The sequence below is a fragment of the Myotis yumanensis genome, unplaced genomic scaffold, assembly GCF_028538775.1.
Source record: "Myotis yumanensis isolate MYYU_CA2020_CCGP unplaced genomic scaffold, mMyoYum1.0.hap1 SCAF_1, whole genome shotgun sequence".
NCBI lineage: Eukaryota > Metazoa > Chordata > Mammalia > Chiroptera > Vespertilionidae > Myotis > Myotis yumanensis.
Window position 1 is genome coordinate 153,157,204 of NW_027223752.1, and position 22,552 is coordinate 153,179,755.

Sequence of the window (22,552 nt, forward strand, 5' to 3'; positions counted from 1 at the left end):
GGATTATGAATGGCGGCCGGCGGACCGCTGTTCCCCCTGACACGCAGTCTTCTGTCGGTCGCTGGTGCTTCCTGGCAACTAGGGGTCCGCTGGCGAAGACTCGGGCAGCGGCGTCGGAATCCCGGCCCGGGCGCGGCGGGCAGGCGCAGGCGGCCCGCGCGGCCCCGACACGTCCCCGCGCCCTCCCTGCCTGGCCGCGCGTCTGCGACCAGGTAAAGAGGGCGCTCGGGCCGCCGGCTCCGCCGTCCCCGCCAACCCCCAAGGCTCCTCTTTGCTTCCCGGGCGACAGGGCGCGGAATTAGTGTTCTGTCTCTCTCTGGCCCCTCCTTGCCCACGGGTTCTGAGGGTGTGGGTGGGGGCTCCGGGCTTCCTGCGCGGTAGGGGGAATGGAGCAGCTTCTAGTCGTAGGAGTCGGGCCGTTAGCCGTTGCTCTAAGTGTAATTTTAAGACCTCTTACATCGCGCTTTACCTTCTTTTCCATCGGCGCTTAGGTTTCCATTCCAGCCCTTCCTGATGGGAGGAAGCAGCTCTCTCTGTGGGCATCCTGCTTAACAGTTGCTCCAAAGGGTTTGTTTCGTGTTGGTCCATTTGCTTCTGCACGCCATCAGTGTTGCACTTCGGTGTTAAACTTCAGCAAAAAGTTTGCGTCTAACTTGCATGAAAGTTGCTTTGGCTTTAAAAACGTTTACTAATACACGTACTTCCCATCCCAACTCGACCTGATTTGGGGATTAGGCGACTTGTTTCCCCCCTCCGTTTATTTTTAATGCCAGGATCCCTTAATGCCACCGTCCCATTCCTGTCCTAAGTTCTTGAATGTCAAGGAAATGCCAGCATTTAATAATATATCTTGTGCTAAATTATTGATCAAGAAGCTACAATGCTTTTTCTAAGCTTATCTATAGAAAGTGTTTCAAGGATAAAAATGCAAAAGCTGGTAAGAACTAATGATGTGACAAATTTGAAACATGTAAACATGATCATTTAAATATTGTGGAAATAAATTCTTTGTTATAAATACAACCAAGTGATTTGCTGTCATATTTATTTATAAAATATATTTTTATTGATTTCAGAGAGGAAGGGAGAGGGAGAGAGAAACATCAATGATGAGAGAGAATCGTTGATTGGCTGCCTCCTGCAGGTCCCAGTGGGAATGGAACAGGCAACCCGGTCATGTGCCCTTGACGGGAATTGAACTCGGGGACCCTTCAGTCCACAAGCTGAGGCTCTACCCACTGAGCCAAAGCAGCTAGGGCGCTGTCATATTTAATAAAGCATTAAGCTATGTGAGTTTTTTTTTTAATTGCCTGGTGGGAAATACACACTACTCAGGATTGCCTTAAGCATGCTCAGTATTTGAAATTGTGTTTGAGTTCTACCTGAAGGCATCATTTTAATAGGTCTCACTTCAACAATAAGTCTGAAAAAAAATCAGATTTGAAAATCATTTTATCAGCTCATTTATTTATTTACTAGTATTCATACTTCTAGTTGTATGCTTTAAACAGAGTTCAAGCTTATGTAGTAGTGGGCTCATCGAGTTGTGTTTTTGGTTTTTTTTTAAACCTGTGTTTAAATATGTAGCTTCTGTATGACCTGTGATTTGAAATAAGAATAACTACTGTGTATCCAGTTGGCTTTTATAACAACAATTTAGCGGAACTTGAAACTCCACATTCTGAGGCTAGTCAACTAAAACATCTGTAGTATATACCTAGTTCTCTAGTGTATATTCTTTTTATCTTCAAGTTCAAAATAGCTGCCTCAATTCTTTTATGATTAGTACTTAAAATGAAAAGAGTGAAACCCATTTCGATCATAACCAGCTGTAGGAATTTAGTAATTTGATTTCAGGCTTGCTGATGTTTCTAACATGTTAGCATTTCATGCTGTGAATCCCTATTAATTATGAGGTCAGGCTTAGCTAGAGGCATTATGATTCTCTGGCAACAGGTGATTCCCTGATTTTCCGGGGAGAAGATGACACACTTCCTTTATGGCTAAATTTACAGTAAGCTTTTTTTCCTTTTAAGCATTTTTTTATTCCTTCTAGCCCAGATAAGAAAACACATAATTTTAATTACAGGATTTTGTTTTCTAGAACTTAACTGTAGGCATCCCCCCATTACAAAGTGCAATGAGCACTGAAATAGTTCAGACTTTTTTTCTTTTGTTAACTTTTAATATTTCAGGTAATTAGCTGCTGCTGATCTCTGTAGGGGCAAGTTGTTTGTTTTTGAAAATCTATATTACTGTAAGAAAATAGGGGTGACATTTGCAACCAAATAGTGTTATTTTGTGAAATGTATAAAAAACAAGCTAAGTTCTAATATCCATAATGTTGACCATTTGATGTAGTGGAGAATTTAAATGGGTTCAAATTTAAGTTTTAATTTCTAAGAAAGTAAAGAGTTTGAATTTTTTTCATACTTGTAAGCTGTGATGAGCTATTTTGTACAATATAAGCAGTTAATATGAACTTAAGGTATCACTTATATTCTATTGTGTGACTTTCTAGATATCAGCCTCATTAATAGTTTTTTTTTTTCAATATTTGGGGGTAGGGGGTACCTTTTCAGTTCAACACGGACCCCTTACCTTTCCTGAGAAGAAGTTTGAAATTAGAAAGCATAACTTGAGCTTCCCCATCAAAATTTGTGTATTTTAATAGTGTCAATGGATAAGGAATTTGGTGATTAATTATAAAAGAATAATAATAGCTAATATTTACTTAGGAACTCACTATTATAAATAGGCATTATTCTGTTTTCATAACACACTATGTGGTAAGTTGTAATTATTGTCCCCATCTTATAAACGAGGAAACTAAGGCACAGAAAAGTTTTACATTGTTTTTAAACATCAAAACCAGAATTTACCAACCCTGGTTAATCAACTCCAGACTCTAGACTCTTATCCATTACTTTATAATTATTGATGCATAAATATTCTACTTGCTAAGTCAATATGTAAAATCTAGATTCCGATTTCTCTTGCCTGAAAACATACATAAAATTTTTTATGCTTTTTAAAAATTCCTCACCTGAGGATATGCTTTTATTGATTTTAGAGAGAGATCAATGTGAGAGTGAAACATTGATTGGTTGCTTCCCAAAGGTTCCCCAACTGGGGATCAAACCTGAAGTATGTGCCCTGACCAGGAATCGAACCCACAGCCCTGTGGAGGGGACGACGATGCTCCAACCAACAGCCACACCAGCCAGAGCTATGCTTTATTTATTTATATGTTTGGATAGATTCTAGTTATTCTTTTTTTCCAGTTCAGCTCACAGAGGTGATCTTATTTCTTGATTTTAATTTATACATAGATGGCTATTAAAATTGTTGTATTCATTTGGGAGAGAGAGAATGGTGTCAAGATGAATGGGGTTAATGTATCAAGTCTAAAGTTTTTTTTTTCAAAACTAAAGTTCTTAATAGTACTCTCATTACAGTGATTACTGATAGTCATTTATGTATATCCATTCATTTTTTGAACTAAATTCTGAGTACTGTTCATTTAAGCATTGGAGATGTTATGTCAGTTAATCATAATAATAAAAGGCCAAGAGGTGTCACAACCAAAACGACCGGTCACCCTGGATTGCATGGTGCATCTCTTGGTCCCTCCCCTGCGGCCCACAGGCTTGGATCGCAGCAAGGCTGGTGGCCAGCTGGCAGGGCTGCAGGCGGAGCGGGTGGGCGGTGCATGGGTGGGCGGGGCTTCGCGATTTCAGGCGCTGGGCCTCTAGTAAATGCTATAAAGTAAAAGGGGCTAGTCGCAGCCGTGGGCAAACTACGGCCCGTGGGCCGGATCCAGCCCGTTTGAAATGAATAAAACTAAAAAAAAAAAAAGACCGTACCCTTTTATGTAATGATGTTTACTTTGAATTTATATTAGTTCACACAAACACTCCATCCATGCTTTTGTTCCAGCCCTCCGGTCCAGTTTAAGAACCTATTGTGGCCCTCGAGTCAAAAAGTTTGCCCACCCCTGGGCTAGTGAGTGATCGCAGTGCTTTTAAATTTTAGGTTGTCAGGAGAGGCTGCTCTGAGTTAATATTACAATGAAATGAAGGAACAAACCATGTGAATATCTTGAAGAAGAGCATTCTAGGTAGAGGGAACAGCAGATACAAAAATGTTCATGTCTGAGCGTTGTTCCTGGCATCTTCCAAGAACAGTAAGGAGAACTAGCTGGAGAGGAGTGAACAAGAGGGCAGAGGGGTAGGAGATGAGGTCAGAAAAGAAGGATAACTAGGGTCACATTAGGCCCTATAAAGGCCATGTTAGGAACTTGGAGTTTACTGGGGATGGTTGTGAGCAGGGGACGTGATGTGATTTATGTTTTTGAAGGATCACCCTAATTATTGTTGGAGCACTTACTGTTTTATGGAGAGTAGAGGAAATAGTTAATAGGCTTTTGTAGAGCTGATGATGACTTAGATTATGGTGATAGTAGTAGAGGTGCTGAGAAGTTGAATTTAGCATATATTTCAAAGGTAGAAATAGTAGGTTATGAGAGGAAATAAAGGAGTTATGAGCCTGAGCATCTGGATGAAGGGTGTTCCATCGTACCAAGAAGAGGACTAGACTACTAAGAGAAGAGGTTTAGGAAAATGTCCAAGTTGATACAGGAATTTGAAGTTCAGGGGAAAGGATATAAGTGAGAAATATAGGAATCATAGATGATATTTAAACTTCTGGCACTGGAGATCACCTATAACAGGCCTGTTATATTGTGAGTTGTTGGCCCATTAATGGGTCTTGAAATCAATTCAGTGAGTACTAACCAGAACTAAAAAACAATAAGAAACACAGAGTAAAAATTATTAGCTATCTCCCACATAGGAGATTTCTTCATAATTATTTTATTTCACTTTTATTCAGTGTATAATGAGTTGCATTATAAAATGTATTTCTCATTGTGTGGCCTGACCAAATGTTTGAAAGCCAGTACTCAAAGGAGTGAATGTAGTTTGAGAATAGGGCAAAGCATTAAGCCAAGGGTCCCTGAGAGGTCCAAGGAGTATCCAATAAAGAATCAGGAAGAAACTATCAAAGCACTTAATCCAGTGCTAAGAATAATAAAATACACCTGCCTTTAGAACAGAGGGTTTTTTCAATGATTGCTTAAAATAACATAATTTCTAATGATTTTTACTTTGGTAACGTTGCATATATTACATTCTGTTGAGTCGGCTCTGACTCCTGGTGACTGAATGAGTGATGTCCACAGTGTCTTGTTCTCAACAGCCCTGCTCAACTGGAGATTCATGCCTCTGGCTTTTTTTATGGAATTAATCCACCTCATATTTGGTCTTCCTCTTTTCCTACTGCCCTCTATTTTTCCGACCATTAGTGTCTTTTCTAAAGAATCCTGCCTTATGATTATGCCCAAAGTAGGATGGCTTCAGTTTTATTCTTGCCTCCAGTGATGTTTCAGGTTTAATTTGTTCTAGGACCCACTTGTTCATCTTCCTAGCAGTCCAGGATATCTGTATAGAGCTCTCCTCCAACAGCATGTTTTTTTTCCTATCAGCCTTCTTCACTGTCCAACTTTTACATCTGTACATAGTAATTGGGAATATGAGGGTGTGGATGATCTTAGCCTTGGTCTCTAATGACTCAACTTTGCTCTTGGTGATCTGTCCTAATTCTTCTATAGCTGCCTTCCAAGTCTCAGCATTCTCTTGATTTTTTGGCTGCAATCATTTGAATTATTGATTGAACCAAGGTAAGCAAAATCTTTAACAATTTCAGTTTTCATTGTCTGTTAAAATTGAGTATTTATTCTGTAGTCATGATTTTTGTCTGAATGTTTAAATGCAGTCCTACTTTGACTCTTCTTTCACTTTCATCAGAAGCTGTTTCAAATCATTACTGCTTTCTGTCAGTAGGATGGTGTCATTTACACATCTTAAGTTATAGATATTTCTTCTACCAATTTTCACTCCTTTGAGTCTAGCCCATTTCTTCATATATGTTCTGCGTTGAGATTAAACAGGGAGATGAAATGCACCCTGTCTGACCCTGTTGCATATAGGAAACTGAAATGGTTGCTGCAATAAAATTTCAATATGCTTCAATTTTTGAAATTTGGAGTTTATAAAACAGTGCTATTTACATTAGAAAAATACCAACTCCTGAATGTTTTCAAATAAGATTCCATTATAGGTTCAATTAAATCTTTTGGATTGATGTATGGTTCTCATTCATGTAATGGAAGTAAAGTGTACTTTCAAGGATTATGAAGATTAGAAGTAATATCTAAAATTCTCTGTGCTTAGTATATAGTGGGTGGAAAATAAAATGTAGATAATATTATTTAGAATTGTATTCTATGTTTATTCATTTATCTATTAAGATCCTATTAAATTCCAGGCATAGTAATATTTTCTTACTTGAAAACAAATCAATTATTCAATATTTTGTTGCAGTTAAATACTTTATGTTTTTATTATATAACTAGAGCCCGGTGCACAAAAATTTGTGCACTCAGGGGGCAGAGGAGGCCCCTCAGCCCGGCCTGTGCCCTCTCGCAGTCTGGGACCCCTCAGGGGATGACCACATGCTGGCTTAGGCCCGCTCCCCGGGGGATTGGGCCTAAGATGGCAATCAGACATCCTTCTGGCAGCCCGGCAGCCCTCGGGGGATGCCCACTTGCCAGCAGGGAGCAGACCTAAGCTGCAGTTGGACATCCTTAGTGCTGCTGAGGAGGCAGGAGAGGCTCCCACCACCACCACTGTACTGGCAGCCATCAGCCTGGCTTGTGGCTGAACAGAGCTCCTCCCATGTGAGAGTGCCCTGACCACCAGGGGGCAACTCCTGCATTGAGCATCTGCCCCCTGGTGGTCAGTGTGTGTCATAGTGACCAGTCATTCCCAGTCCTTCTGCTGTTAGGGTCAGTTTGCATATTACCCTTTTACTATATAGGATAGAGGCCTAGTGCATGGGTGGGGGCCGGCTGGTTTGCCCTGAATGGTGTCCCGGATCAGGGTGGGGGTCCCGCTTGGGTGCCTGGCCAGCCTGGATGAGGGGATGATGGCTGTTTGCAGCTGGTCACACCCCCTTCAGGGTGGGCGTCCCCACTGGGGTGCCTGGCCAGTCTGGGTGAGGGGCTGAGGGCCGTTTTCAGGCTGGTGGGTGACTGAAGCTCCCAACCGCTCCTTTTTTTCTTTTTTTCTTTTATTCTGGGATTTATTTACCTTCTATGGCTGTCACTGGAACTGAGAGCCAGCTTTAGCTCTGAGGCTCAGCTCCAGCTCTGAGACCTCGGCTGCTGAAAGCAGGTACTGGGTTTGTTTGGGTTCTATAATTGTAACACTGTTGCGGTCCTGCTAGCTCCAGCTCTGACGGCTGAAAGCAGGTTTCTGGGGTTTATTTACCTTCTATAATTGCAACATTGTTTCTAAGACTGCAGCTCAGAGGCCGTCAGCGGCAGGCAGGGAACCTTGACTTCCTCCATCACTGGAGCAAGCAAGCCTCCTGTTTGCTTCAGCTGCCTGGCTGCCGGCCACCATCTTGGTTGACAGTTAATTTGCATATCTCGCTGATTAGCCAATGGAAAGGGTAGCAAAGTTATGGTTAATTACCATGTTTCTCTATTATTAGATAGGATATACTAGATGTCCAGTGCACGAAATTTGTGCACGGGTACGGTCTCTAGGCCTGGCCAGCGATCAGGGCTGATCTGTGGGGCAACTGGTGGGGTGGTTTGGGGGGCCCTGCTGGCACTTGCCTTGGCCAGCCTGGCTCCCCCCACTCGCTGGCCCTGCTTCCCGCTACCGGTTGCCTCCCTCTGCAGGGTGACCGGCGGGGCAATGTTGGGAGACCCCTGCTCACACCTGTCTTGGCTTGCCTGTGGGCTGGGGGCAGCTCCTGCATTGAGCGTCTGCCCCCTGGTGGTCAGTGTGTGTCATAATGACCGGTTGGTCAATTTGCATATTAGGCTTTTATTATATAGGATAACTTATCTATTATGTAATATTAGTTGCTATAGATCCAGACTTGATTTTTAAGCATAAAACTTTAAGACTTTTTTTTTGTTTCTGGAGAAATGTGCTTATTTTCAATATGTCTCTCTCTCTCTCTCTCTCTCTCTCTCTCTCGTGTTTATGTTAGATAAGAAAACACCTATAAAACTCATTTCCCTTTTCATATGTGAACTGTTTCAATTTATCAAAACTAAAATATATTAATTAGAGTGAGAATGCAAAAAAAGTCTAAATGCCTACAATATTAACACTTGGAGTGCAGGAAACGAGTTAAGTCGGCTCGCATGAATTGCGCGTACTCCGCGGGAGCCGTCTTTAACTCGGTTCATATAGATTTGCGGTGGAGTGCGGGAAACGTGTAAACTCGGGCCGATTGTAACTGCGTATTACCAAATATTTGTTTGTAATCCACCCTTTTGGTGGATGGAACAAAACCAAAAGACAGAGCCATCTTATATTTTGGCGGGAAATTCACCCGCACTCCAAGTGTTAAAATTATGACTACTTTGTTTAAACTATCTTTGAAGATTTCCAAGTAATGAAACCAAGGCTTAAGCATTTTTTTTTAACTTCTTTATTCCCCCTGCAACACTCCCAAGTGAACTGGCATGTCCAGAGAAGAGATGCACACTCCATCGCTCTGTTCAGCTCCTAAAGTTCATGGTTTTGTGTGTGGCTTTCTCACTTCATTTCAGGAATGTAATATGGAGTAACAAGGGCTGTGTCCCAGAAGCTCTGGGGACCAAGGAGATGATTCTACAGAACCTACCTACCTCTTTAAAGCTCATGACACAAAATTAATGAACAAAGGAATTTTCTAGATAGACATGTAGAAGGAAAAGAAGAGTTTCTTTGCCTATGGTATTTGCAAACTTCAAGCATGTTGGAAAATTAAAGGCACAGTATAAGCCCAAATCATAAAATTTGTACAAGTTTGTTAATACTTAATATTTATTTTAGGAATTACATTAGTACGTTAGGAGGAGAAATTGCCCAAGGAGAGTAATTTTTTTAACTCCAAGATCATTAAGTAACATTTTTAATCCCCTAGGAAGAAAACATCAACATCTGTATTGGGAAAAATAAATTTTGTTAAGACGCAGTAGTACTTTGCATTTTCTCTCAGGCATCTCATTAATTTTTAGATATCTCCATGGGTAGATTATTACTATTCTATATCATTGACATTTAGCATTTATAAGTGCTTATGGAGAGAATAGTTTATATAACAGGTAAAAGTCTGTTCTCAAGGTTCTTTTGTGCCTTAGAATTGGCAAATATACATGAACCTTAATTTTTAAAAAAATTTCTACATTTCCTAAATCAAAAACTGTAACATAGCACAACATTGCTTTCCAGATTTTGTTTGTTTGTTTGTTTAAGTGTTAGGACTGGTCTCATAATTACTGTTTCCTAGACTGCTGGGCAAATGAAATCCATCATGTTTTATTTCAAATCTGGTTCTTGAAGCACTTAGGGACCTTTTTAAAAAAATATATATTTTTATTGTTGATAGTATTACAGATATCACCTCCCATTTTCTCTGCCTATACTCCCCTCTTCTCAGTCCCCATCCCCCCACCCTATGCACTTAGGGATCTTCTTTATAGTAACCCACTGTCAGAAGAAGTTAAGAGGATTGGCAAATTAGTCAGCAATAGATTTGCAGGGACAAATTCCTCAGAGACTGTCCATTTCCAAAAGAAAATGGTTTCTTTTGCCTGTGGGCTTTAATACTCTTTTTTATATAAATCAGTTATAGGTTTAAAAAAAAAGTAATTAAGCTCAGGGAAAAATGGTTTCCATGGGCTAAAAAGTAGTTGCTTTTAAATTGCATGAAATAATTTTTCTAGTCTAAATAACCTTTTAGAGAAGTAGCAAACCATGGTGCATATGTGTTATGTTTTAATAAAAGAAATATAAAACAGTATTAAAGATTATTTGCATTATTAAGTGGTTTTCTGAAACAGTATCTTAGTAACTATATATATTTGTTATAATGGGTTATTATTTCTTTATTAGAAAAGTTGAGAACCAAAAGCTTAAAAAATATTTAACTATTCTGCTTTTGATTTTAAAAAACGGAATTTAGAACATTAAAGGAAATTCAGTATGTTGAAGGTTTCTTAAAATTTAGGGTATGTTAATATTTCCAATACACTCAACAGAGGTGCATGTGTACTTTTTAAGGGCTTTTAAAATAAATTTTCCTCTAATACCATCTTCCTATTACTACATGCTTCCATGGTGAATGCTTTCAAAGAGTGCCATCTAGTGTTAATTTTTGAATTGTGATTTATGGACAAGAGCATGGGGAATTTTAGACCCAGGAAATGTGTAAATCAAACAAAAAGTTACAATTGACAAAAGTCTTAAGGACTATGACTTGAAAATACCATCAATAATTAGACCTTAGAATGGACTGACTATTCTTGGGGGGGGGGGGGAGAAAGGGGTGTGGGGGTGAGTGAAGAGATTAGACAACAATCGTGCACCTATGGATGAGGACAGTGGGTGGGGAGTGAGGGCAGAGGGTGGGGTTGGAACTGGGTGGAGGGGAGTTATGGTGGGAAAAAAGAGTAACTAATGTAATAATCTGAACAATAAAGATTTAATTAAAAAAAAAAAAAGAAGTGATAACTGCAAAAAAAAAAAAAAAAAAAATAATTAGACCTTAAAATTGTGTATGTTTGCATCTTTAAAATAGCGAGTGTGTAGATTCATCCATGCATTCATTCAATAAATATTTCTTGACTCCATATATAATATATATAAAGTTGGGCCCTGTTTTAGGCATAGGAGTGAACAAAACAAAATTTCTAATCATGGAACATTTTAGTTTGGACAGACAAAATAAATATAAGGTGTTCCCCAAAATGTTTACACACACGGAATAATTCTAAAGGCAGTGTTTATTAAAATACATTTCATTTTCAAAATTGAGCTATTAGCTATTATAGTATGTATACATTTTGGGGGGACACTCTAGATAGCATGTTGCAACAGTGATGAGAGCTATGAAGAAAAGCATAGAAGGATAGAAGGCTTTATTTTTTTCAGGGAGGGTGGGTGTTGGGGTTCCAGATTTAAATATACTGGTAGTAGCCAGGGAAGATCTCAGAAGTTCATATTTGAGTGTCTGAAGGAGATGAAGGAGTGTTCCAGGCACTGGAATCATCAAGTGTAAAGGCCTTGAGGTGGGAATGTACCTAATATCTAACAAGGCACTTTGGCTGAAGCAGTGAGCAATGAACTCAGAGACAAAAAAAGAGGATTAGATCAAAGAGATCTTTGTACACCATTCTAGAAACTTTGCCTTTTCTCTGAGTAAGATAGGAAGATATTGGAGGGTTTGAGCAGAGTAGTGACATAACCTTACTTTATTTTTGACAGGATCACTTTGGCTGCTATGTTGAGAAGAGACTAGAGGGGGAGGTAGGATGGGAAGCAATGTTAGGAAGCAAATGCTATAATTAAGAAGAGGGGTGATGGATTAGTTGCACACCCCCTACTAGAGATATAAGCCCACAACTTGGGCATGTGTCCTGACCAGGAATCAAACAATGATATCCAGTTCAGAGGTTGATGCTCAACCACTGAGCCACACCAGCTGGGCCAAAATAACTTTTTATTTTTTATTTATTTATTTAGTTATTTATTTTTATATATTTTATTGAATTTTTACAGAGAAGAAGAGAGAGGGATAGAGAGTTAGAAACATCGATGAGAGAGATCGATCCGCTGCCTCCTGCACAGCCCCCAGTAGGGATGTGCCCGCAACCCAGGTACATGCCCTTGACCGGAATCGAACCTGGAACCCTTGAGTCCGCAGGCTGACGCTCTATCCACTGAGCCAAACCGGTTCGGCCAAAATAACTTTTTAATGGACTGGTTATAGAGATGTGAAAGAAAAGAGAATTAACAATGACTCCCAGGTTTTGGCATAAGCAGCTAGAAGAATGGTGTTTTGTTATCTGAGACAGGAAAGATACTTGAGGAACAGATTTGGGGGTGGGGGAAAATAAGGATCTTGATTTTGGATGTGTTAACTTTGAGCTATCTCAGTTACCAACATCTAAATCAGCGGTTCTCAACCTGTGGATCGTGACCCCTTTGGAGGTCGAACGACCCTTTCACAGGGGTCGCCTAAGACAATCAGAAAACACATATATAATTACATATTGTTTCTCTATGCTTTAATTATGTTCAATTTGTAACAATGAAAATACATCTTGCATATCAGATATTTACATTACGATTCATAACAGTAGCAAAATTACAGTTATGAAGTAGCAACGAAAATAATTTTATGGTTGGGGGTCACCACAACATGAGGAACTGTATTAAAGGGTCGCGGCATTAGGAAGGTTGAGAACCACTGATCTAAATTATGGGGAAATTCAATTATTTTTCTCTTGTGATTCAGCATGCAATAGCTTACCACATAACAAAACCCACTTATTTTGGGAGAATCCATTTCTCCTGAGGAAATAAATATATCCCCCTTCATTATTATGTCCTAGGGTCATAAATCAGAAACAGTGTGGGAGGACCAGCACTGTCAAAGCTTTTCAAGGCTATCAGCCCCAGAGAACTCTCAGTATTCTTGGAAATTTCATATTTTCCATTCTATTCATGTCTTGTCCTCACCTGTAGTGAAACATCAAAATACTTGATGGGGAGGGCTCTATCACAAAACACCTGAGTATGCTCATTTTACTTATTTATTTGCTTGTTAATCCTCACCAGAGGATACTTTTTCCATCGATTTTTCTTGAGAGAGTGGAAGTGAGGGGGAAGAGACAGAGAGAAAGAAACAGGGATGTGAAAGAGACACATTGGTTGCCTTCCACACAGGCTCTGGCAGGGGCCAGAATGAGCCTGCAACTAAGGCATGTGCCCCCAACCAACCAAGAATTGGGAATTGGAATCGAACCTGGGACCCTTTAGTTCACCGGCCGATGCTCTAACCACTTAGCACCAGCCAGGCCGAGTTTGCTCATTTTAAAGGAGCTCGGTATAAAATCATCCCAAAGATTAGTTAATTGCACAGGTGGAAATCTTTGTTTTGGAAGCCATTTATTCAATCCAGGAACAAATTCATGTAGAATCTTATCTATCACAAATCTTTGCTGATTTTTAGAACATGCTTTAAAAATTTCATCTTTTAGCTTCTAAATTATTATATTCTAAGGCCTATAACCACTTCCATTTATGCTTCAGGTGAACCAATGAAAGAAGAAAATGAAAGGCATTAAGAAAAGTCTTACAGAAGAATATCTGTACCTGGACTTTTCTCACCAAATAGAAGGATGCATTTTTCCACTTCATACATCTGTAACTTTATTTTTGTTATCATACTGTGACTGCAAAATCTTTAAAGTTTACTTAGTACTCACAAGAGAAAGTACAGATGTTTCACTACTTAAAAATGTACTGTCACAGGATGTTGAAGTACAGATTATTTCAAAGCAAGAGCTTCCACCGATAGTCCAGAATTGCTGCTTACCTGCAGTAGTAGAAAGACCAGACAATTTCTGTAGAGCTGGACTTGCTGTTGTACTGAGACACATAATCCAGAAATCATATGAAGCAGACCCTTCGAAGAAGGAAGTTTTGGAACTTCTGGGTTTTAAAAAGACTTGCTTGAAAGCCTGTGCTGAGGTAAGTATGTCTCTCTTCTGTTATTAAGGCCATGTAGTGATGACACATTCACTTAAACATTTAACTTTCTACTGAAAAGTAGAACTTCATTTCTTTAAAAAAAACACCTACACTAACCAATGAAATAAAGCAGCCCATCACATATGCCAATAATTCAGTGCAGTATTGAAAAAATATGAATTTAAGATTTAATGAATGAGGCTTGGAGATATTTTAGAGCATTACTTCTTTTTTCTTAATCTTTTAATTACATTGAGGATTTTTAAAGGGAACTTTTACATATGAACAGGAGTTTAAGTAGCAATGCTTTGGGAACCCACCTTTTTTTGGGTGGTGGTATACTTTAAAAGCTTTGGGAAGTAAGGAGTTATTTAGTAAGAGGATACAGGTGGAGAGCATATATTCCAGATACATGAATGCTAAACCTCCAATGTTTGATGTTATCACTTCTGAAGCACTATAAATATGTCTTCATATAGCATAATAGCCTAGCCCAGGAATGGTTTACATCAAGACAAATCCGCTAAACCAGCTTTATTTCCCAATAAAAAGTTATTTTTCCTTCAAGCTATGTTGAAAATAAAGAATTATTTCATTTCTTGTTTTGCTTTGTAGGTTAGTCAGTGGACCAGGCTATGTGAACTCACCATCCCTTTAGCTATTGAGAATTTTCTCAAAGAATCCTCTGACCAGCGCCCAAACATCCCTGCAGAAATACTGCAGCTGGAGAAAAAGCTTAGTGAGCCTGTTAGAGTGCACAACGATGACAAGCTCCGTCGGCAGAAGCTGAAGCAACAGAAGGCTGCCAGAGTGGGGCCTTCCGGTGTCAAGGAAAAAACGAAGAGCAGGGCCCAGAGACAGGAAACATCTGATGAGTTGGACCCTTCGTCCAAGAGCCTGGAACTGAAAGTGGCATTCTCAAAGCTCACAGTACAGGAAGAACCAGCTGCCACCCCCAGGGAACCGGCTCACATAAGAAAAGCAAAGGCCTCTGACCTTCCCCCTCTGGAGCATGTGTTTGCGGAAGGCCTTTACTTCACTTTGACAGACATCGTGCTCTTGCCCTGTGTCCATCATTTTTTGGTAAGATTGATCTGGAGTGGGCACATTACTGGGAGTTTCAGTGTATAAAATTGCTTAAGTTTGAATCCCAATTCCACTTATTATCGTTATGCTCCTGGGCAAATTATTAATATCTGTCTCCATTTTCTTATCTGTACAATAGGGCTAATAATAGTACCTACCTAATAGGACGAGTGTGAGGAATAAATGATAACTTGTATAAATTGTGGACAACAGTGTAAGCTCTCAATAAATATAATTATGACTTTAAATTTTGAGTTGTTAAAATGTTATCAATTAATTGTTATGATAAGTAATTTCAAATTGCTATTGTGATTCCCTTCTAATACTAGAGGTTCCACTGTTCAAGCACTTAAAATTCTTGTCAGCTAGCCTGGCCTGCGTTGCTTAGTGGTTGAGTGTCAACCTATGAACCAGGAGGTTGAGGTTCAATTCCCGGTCAGGGCATGTGCCTGGTTGCGGTCTCTATCTCTAGTGTGGGGCCTGCATGAGGCAGCCAATCAATGATTCTCTCTCATCATTGATGTTTCTATCTCTCTCCCTCTCCCTTCCTCTCTGAAATCAATAAAAATATACTTTAAAAAAATAAAAGTCTTGTCAGCTATATTTTATAATTAAGTTGTCACTTAAAACACTAATTTAATTATGTTGTTATTAAATCAAAAATATTTTATCCTCATCTATATGCCTCTCTGTTGACCATAAAATTACATGGAAAGTTTTCTTTCCTACTTGGGGCATGGAGATGTATACATTCCCCCACTCTCCATTCCCTCCCTATATGGAGGAAAAAAGATCAAGGTGAAAATAACATCAGAGTGAACATGGGAAGCTATATCTCTCTGCAGCTTTCCAGTTGGTTTTCAAGAGCTGCGTTTTTCCTGCTTTGAAGTATTTCACCTTTTCCCTACTAAGGAATCAGGTACCAGATTTCATTCTCATTATATATTACCAACACTTCAGGTATCTCTACTGACATGTGAGAAAAGACTTCTAAGGACAATCTATATATTTGGAGGCCAGAGCTTTACTAAGGCGGTATTAATCAATTGACATTTTCTTAAAGAACATTTTTCTTCAAAATGAAAATAAGATTAGAAACCAAAATAACTTAAGAATTAAAGGATATTAAAAGTTTCAGCAATTGTTTAGGTGTTGATTAGTATTTTAAAGGTCATATGTATTCATATTGTCCATTGAGTTGGGTGAGGAAAAAATATCTGTTTTTGTTCCTTGTCAATGTAAATTCTCTTATGACTGACTTCTCACCTCTGTTACCAACTACAGTCATGAGAGCAGTCACTTGTTACATGTTATGAAATACTGTTGATGGTCTGCTTGAATAACTACAATTGCTTCTAATTTCATAAATAAGGTGAATCTAAGTGGCACATCCATGAATTCATTTGAGACATTTATTGAAAGCCTACTACTATAGGCACTAGGAATATCGTGATGAACAAGACAAATAAGATCCAGACCTCTTGGAGTTAATATTCTAGTAGGAAAAGATAGAAATGAACACATAAACAAAAAAATAATGCATCCTATATAATAAAGAGGTAATATGCAAATGGTCATTACGCCATGAAGCGTAACAATCTATCAACAGGAGGGCGGGGCAGTGTAACGATCGATTAGCAGGAGAGCAGGGCAGTGAGCTACTTGCAAAGGAGAGCTACCAGCAGTGGTGGGTGGGGCAGCCAGCTGAGGCAAGCAGCAGCGAGCTACTCCGGCAAGGATTCGTGTGCAGAGCCACTAGTATTTAAATAATGTAATTGCTACAAAGAAAATAAAACAAGGTGATAGAGAAGATGAATATTTGCTTTCAAACTCAACAAAACATAAAAAATTGGATTCACCTGTATGAAGGTAATTTTAGATCATTATCCAGACATCCATCTTCAGCTAGTTTGCATTTGATTTTAGCTTAATTTAAATACTATTTACCTGATTAGGGTCAATTGAGGTTGAAGTATTACTAATTGAGAAGGTTTTTTCCTCCTCTTTAATCAGGCAGTACATCTACTGACTACCCCTGAGTCAATCTACCTAATACTACAGAGAGAAACTTGTTTTCATCTCAATTTTAAATAGGGGGAAACTTGTACACTCAGCCTTTTCTATTTCATGTATCCTATGATTAAATTCTTCTCTTGCCATTTCTATGTAAACTAATTCTTAAAATATTTTCTTTTGTTTGCTTGTAATTTTCCTGGATCTGTACCTTTTCTTTCAGGAATTAATCTTTCTTTGCCAAAGCTTTGATGTTATTTCAGTTATATTTATTTTCTTCTTTTAAGTCATCTTGGATTATGAAGCAGTCATTTTAGTTCAGACAGTGGCTATGATGCTGAATCTATGTGCTTGCATTAACACACATTGAAGTGATGGAGTAGCAGTCCTAAAGATCACGATCAAGTTCATGATTAGGAAGCAAGGTCAAGTTACCATGTTTGGATCAGAAACAGAAAGCTGAATCTTAAGCCGTGATATTTAGTCACAGAAATAGGCCAAGAATACAAAAGAGCAGTATTTTCTTACCCTGCTTATTACATTGTTCACCTAAGCATTTGTTCATTATGACTTGTTTTGACAGAGTAGAATAACTAAAAATGATATGAAAGAAGTACAAAATGTTTTATATAAGTGATTGGAAAATAATGCAGAGGAGGAGATAGTTTGGATAGATGTAGCATTTTGCTTCTCTTTTCATGCAAACAAATTTTTCTGCCCCTATTACAAAGCCACTAGAGTTTCATTTTGTACTTTTGGAAGCACAATTTTCACTATTTTAAGAATGAATTCTCTTGTTTTCTTGTCCTTAATTAACTCTGTGATATTTATGATGGCTTTGATCATATCAGCCAGGTACATTTTTAAAAATACCCTTTTTTAGGAGCAAATTTAATTTTCATTTCATACATTTTTTATTAGCCACTTCCTTAAATATATCTTGTATTTAATGAATGTGGTGCAGTGCCTCCTCAACCGTCTGGATGTTGCAGAGCAGCATGGCATGCTGATTAAGTAGAATGGATGGTCTGCCACACAGAGTAAAACTCCTCAATTTCTTTTAATCATGAATTATCCATATATATAAAAGCCTAAGTGACCGAACAACCAAACGACCATCTCACTGACCACCAGGCGGCAGATGCTTAATGCAGGAGCTGCCTCCTGGTGGTCAGTGCGCTCCCACAGTAGGAGCACCGCTCAGCCAGAAGCCGGACTCAGCTTGGGCTCCTCCCTGGCCGCAGGGGATTGAGCCAAAACTGGCAGTCAGACATCCCCCATGGGGTCCCGGATTGCGAAAGGGCACAGGCCAGGCTGAGGCACCCCACCAGTGCACAAATCCATGCACTGGGCCTCTAGTTGTTACATAATCACAACTTATTTTCAAAAAGAAGGAAAGATACCATATACATCTAACAAATAAGAATAAGTCACTGCCAAGGAGAGTAAAAGAAAGGTGAGGTGATGAGAACATTTTTTACTTGATTAATTTATCACAGCTTAAGCTAAATTCCCTTAGCACATAATTTATTTCCATGCAATTAAGAATTTTGGTGAGAATTACAAACTTTTTTGGCTTTCAGAGCACAATTTAGACAGTGTTTTCCAAACTTTACTTCCATAGTAAAATGTATTTTCCAAGATTATTGAGCATATAAATACAAATATACATCTTTATGTTATATATAAACATATTTACAAAATAATCCATGTTACTATATGCTGTGTACTTTCATATTTTCTATATTTTATTTTATCTTCTTTTTATTTCCCTACCTACTTCCCTTAGATAATTATCAGTTTATTCTCTATATCTATGGGTCTGTTTCTATTATGTTTTGTTTATTCATTTATTAGTTTTTTTAGACTCCACATGTAAGTGAGATAATATGGTATTTGTCTTCATCTGACTTATTTCACTTAGCATAATACCTCTAGGTCCATTCATTTTTTGCAAATGGAAAGATTTCATTTTTTTAATGCTGCATTATACCATCTTCTTTATCCATTCATCTATTCATCAACAATGGACACTTAGGTTGCTTCCATATCTTGGCTATTACTATTAATGCTATAATGAACAAGTGGTGCATAATCTTTTTGAGTTAGTGTTTTTGTTTTCTTCAGATAAATGCCCAGAAGTGGAATTGCTGGGTCATATGGTAACTCTATTTTTAAGTTTTTGAGGGCTCTCTCTACAGTTTTCCATAGTGGCTGCACTAATTTACAGTTCCACCTACAGTGTACAAGGGTTACCTTTTCTCCACATCCTCACCAGCATTTGTTATTTGTTGATTTTTTTATGATAGCCATTCTGATAAGTGAGAAATGATATACCATTGTGGTTTTTATTTACATTTTCCCTGCTGATTAGTGATGCTGAATGTCTTTTCATGTGTCCGTTTGCCTTCTGTGTGTCTTCTTGAGACAAATGTCTGTTCATGTATTCTGCCTATTTTTTCATTGGATTGTCCGCTTGTTTTTGATGTTGTATGAGTTATTTATATATTCTGGATATTAGCCAGAAAACATTTGTGAATGTTTTCTCCCATTCAGTAGGTTATCTTATTTTCTTGATAGTTTCCTTCACTGTGCAAAAATTTTTTCAGTTTGATATAGTCCCATTTGTTTTGTTTCCATTGCTTGAGGAAATATATTAAAAAAGATTTTGGTAAGAGTGATGTCAAAGAATTTACCGCCTATGTTTTCTTCTAGAAGTTTTATAGTTTCAGGTTTAATATTTAAGTCTTTAACTCTCATTTTGAGTTTATTTTTTATGTGATGTAAGGTTTGCTAACACCACTTATTAAAGAGACTGTCTTTACTCCATTGTATATCCTTGTCTTCTTTGTCCTATATTCATTGACCATATAAGTGAGGACTACTTCTGGGATCTCTGTTCTGTTCCATTGATCTATATATCTGTTTTTTAGACCAGTACCCTACTGTTTTGATTATTGTACCTTTGTAGTATAGTTTGACATCAGGGAGCATAATATTTCCTACTTTGTTCTTTCTCGGGATTTGTTCGGGGTCTTTTGTGATTCCATATAAATGTTAGGTTTAGTTCTAATTTTGAGAAGTTTATCAATGGTATTTAATAGAGATTGCATTGAATCTATTATTTTAGGAAGTAATGATATACCCTTCCAGTTATTTCCAGTTATATTGTTCAATATCTTTCTTCAATGTCTTTTAGCTTTCAGAGTACAGGTCTTTCACCTCTTTGGTTAATTTCTTCTTCGGATCATTTGTTATTAGTGTATAAAAACACAACAGATTTTTGTATATTGATTCTGTATCCTGCAACTTTACTGAAGTCATTTATTAGTTGCATAATATTTTTTTTGTAGAATCTTTAGGGTTTTCTACATACAGTATCATGTTATCTACAAATAATGACAATTTTACCTCTTTTTTTCCTATTTGGATGCCTTTTATTTCTTTGTCTTGTATGATTGATGTGGCTAGAACTTCCAATAATATATTGACTAAAAGTAGTGAAAGTGGGCATCCTTGTCTTGTTCCTGATATGTTAAAAGTCTATGTTGATTTCACAAACTCCTAATGGATCATAAAAAGCAGTGTAAAAGATTGAAGCTAATAAATGATCCTTGATCATTTTTCACTCACTAAACAGCTCATATTTTTTGCAAGGCAGTGTTTAAGTGTTGCAGTGTACAGAGTTGAACATAAAACCTTCCCTTATAGGAAATTATGTGTGCTTATTTAACCTTAAAGTCCACTTAAAGTAGAATAAATATATATATACACCTGTGAACTTTTTAAATTAACTTTCTATGCTGTCTGGCTTCTACTTTGGTACTGAATATTGTTAGATATATTTGTAGAAATTTTCTGTAACTTGACCTTTTTACTTATTTACATGTTCATAATCATAAGTCATAATCTATTTGTGATAATATAATTGTTTCTATGGAAACAACATTCAGTGCCTCACAAAGAAGCAAGAACAAACTAATTTTTTAAAGAAATTGAAATTTGATGGTGGTGCTTGGGAGAAAGCATCTGAGCAATGCAAATAAATAAAAGTCGTTAAATGCTCTATCATAATTAACAAAAATAAACTAAGAAATAAATGCAACTACCTGGATGAAGCTCAGTAAAATAATGCTAAGTAGAAAATAAAGCACACATTTTATGATTTCATTTAGATGAAATTTCAGAAGAGGCAAAATTATACATATAGAAAGCAGAATAGTGGTTACCTGCAACTGACCAAGAGAGCAGAGATGAACTGTAAATGGTCACCAAGGAACTTTCTGATGTGATGTAAGTGTTCTAGTACTAGATTATACTGGTAGTTGCACAACGGTATAAACTTCCTAAAACTCATTGTTTGAACTGTATACTTAATATGTGTAAATTTTATGGTACACAAAGCTATTTCAATATAGCTGTCATAAACAAAAAATATATAATGCTGTATTTTGTTCTTTTACTGCCTAGTTAATTATCTGCAAGAAACTTTCTGAAAAGCTGATCGAATTTCCACTGCTGGCCGCGTGGTACCAGAGGATTCAGGAAGTGCCAAGAGTGAAAACAGCCGCTTCTCAATGTGGGATCCAGTTTTGCCATTTACCAGAGTTGCTGACCACGTCAAATGAACAGCATCCAAACTTAAATGAAGCCTCAGGTGCAGAGGAACAAAATGATCCTTCATTTATAGGAGGCCCAAGGCCCACGATGACCAAGTTAATGGTACTTAAATTGTTTTTATTAAAATTTTCTTTGAAAAATTGCATGTGATAATGTTGCCCTAACTTGTAATTGTTTGTTGACATTATTTGTTATAAATCTTATTTGTAGCTATCCTATATCACTCTTGACCAGTTAATATTTCTAGTAGCCTTTTGCATTAAAGTGAGTTATAGTAAATTGAAGGTTTTAATATTATGTGTCTTTGGAGCCAAATAAGTCAGCATATGTGTTTTTAAATAGTATTTTTCTCAAAACATTTTTTTTTATATTCAAGACACCAAGATCATATCACACCTATCAAATTTATTGTTTTACCTGGTATTTTTTTGTTGCAAGGATTTGGTTTCAAGTTTTTTTAAATTTTGAGATGATTTAAATTAAAGAAATATGAAGATGGATATCTCAACTTCTAACATTTTTTAATTTAAGATTTTTAAATTCTTTGAGGTTTGTTTTTATCTTATACTTTGATTACAGTGCTAGTTTATTTAATAACACATGATTTGTAGTTTTTCTCTTTGCAGCATAATTTGTTTCTAGTTCATAGTAATTGTAAAAGTTTTCACCAATAGGCTTTCTTTCTCTACCATTCAAGACAATCTACAATAACGTTTTGCTTTTAACTTAGACTATTTGAAGATTTATTTGAATAGAGAATTCATGAAGTAATTTGAGCTATTCATCTGAGATGTACTGAAAAAATATTCATTATATTTTTTACTTGGGTTAGGAATCATTTGTGTTCTATAGTTAACACACATTTGGGGATTTAGAAAAGCGTGAGAAGATTTTAGTAATGACACCGGTCCCTTATTTCTTCAGTTCAACTTGTTAGCCTAGTGATGAAACAATGAGACAGGATTATAAAGTTGATTTTAGAAGCTTTCAAGGCATGTCCAAATTTTGTGTGCCTTGATCAAATGGTTAAGCTGTTCACCTCCTGAATGTTCTTAAATAAATAATAGTAGAATAATCTGCTTTGTATTAAAATACTAAGTTTTAGTATTTTTAAGATTTACCAACCAAAAATTTGTGCTTTTAATTCATACATGTGCAGTCTTGAAAGA

General features: G+C 37.5%; 1 protein-coding gene across 1 annotated transcript in view; it reads left to right on the top strand.

The window, feature by feature from the left end:
* The first annotated feature begins 4 nt into the window (after nucleotides 1-4).
* Nucleotides 5-22,552, top strand: part of GSTCD (glutathione S-transferase C-terminal domain containing) — a 141,191-nt gene continuing 118,643 nt past the window's right edge. Inside the window, exons 1-4 of the mRNA XM_070433268.1 lie at nucleotides 5-212; nucleotides 13,224-13,664; nucleotides 14,280-14,747; nucleotides 21,234-21,485. Coding sequence (XP_070289369.1) covers nucleotides 13,245-13,664; nucleotides 14,280-14,747; nucleotides 21,234-21,485 — 1,140 coding nt within the window. The 5' untranslated portion in view covers nucleotides 5-212; nucleotides 13,224-13,244. The remainder of the gene's footprint in view (nucleotides 213-13,223; nucleotides 13,665-14,279; nucleotides 14,748-21,233; nucleotides 21,486-22,552) is intronic.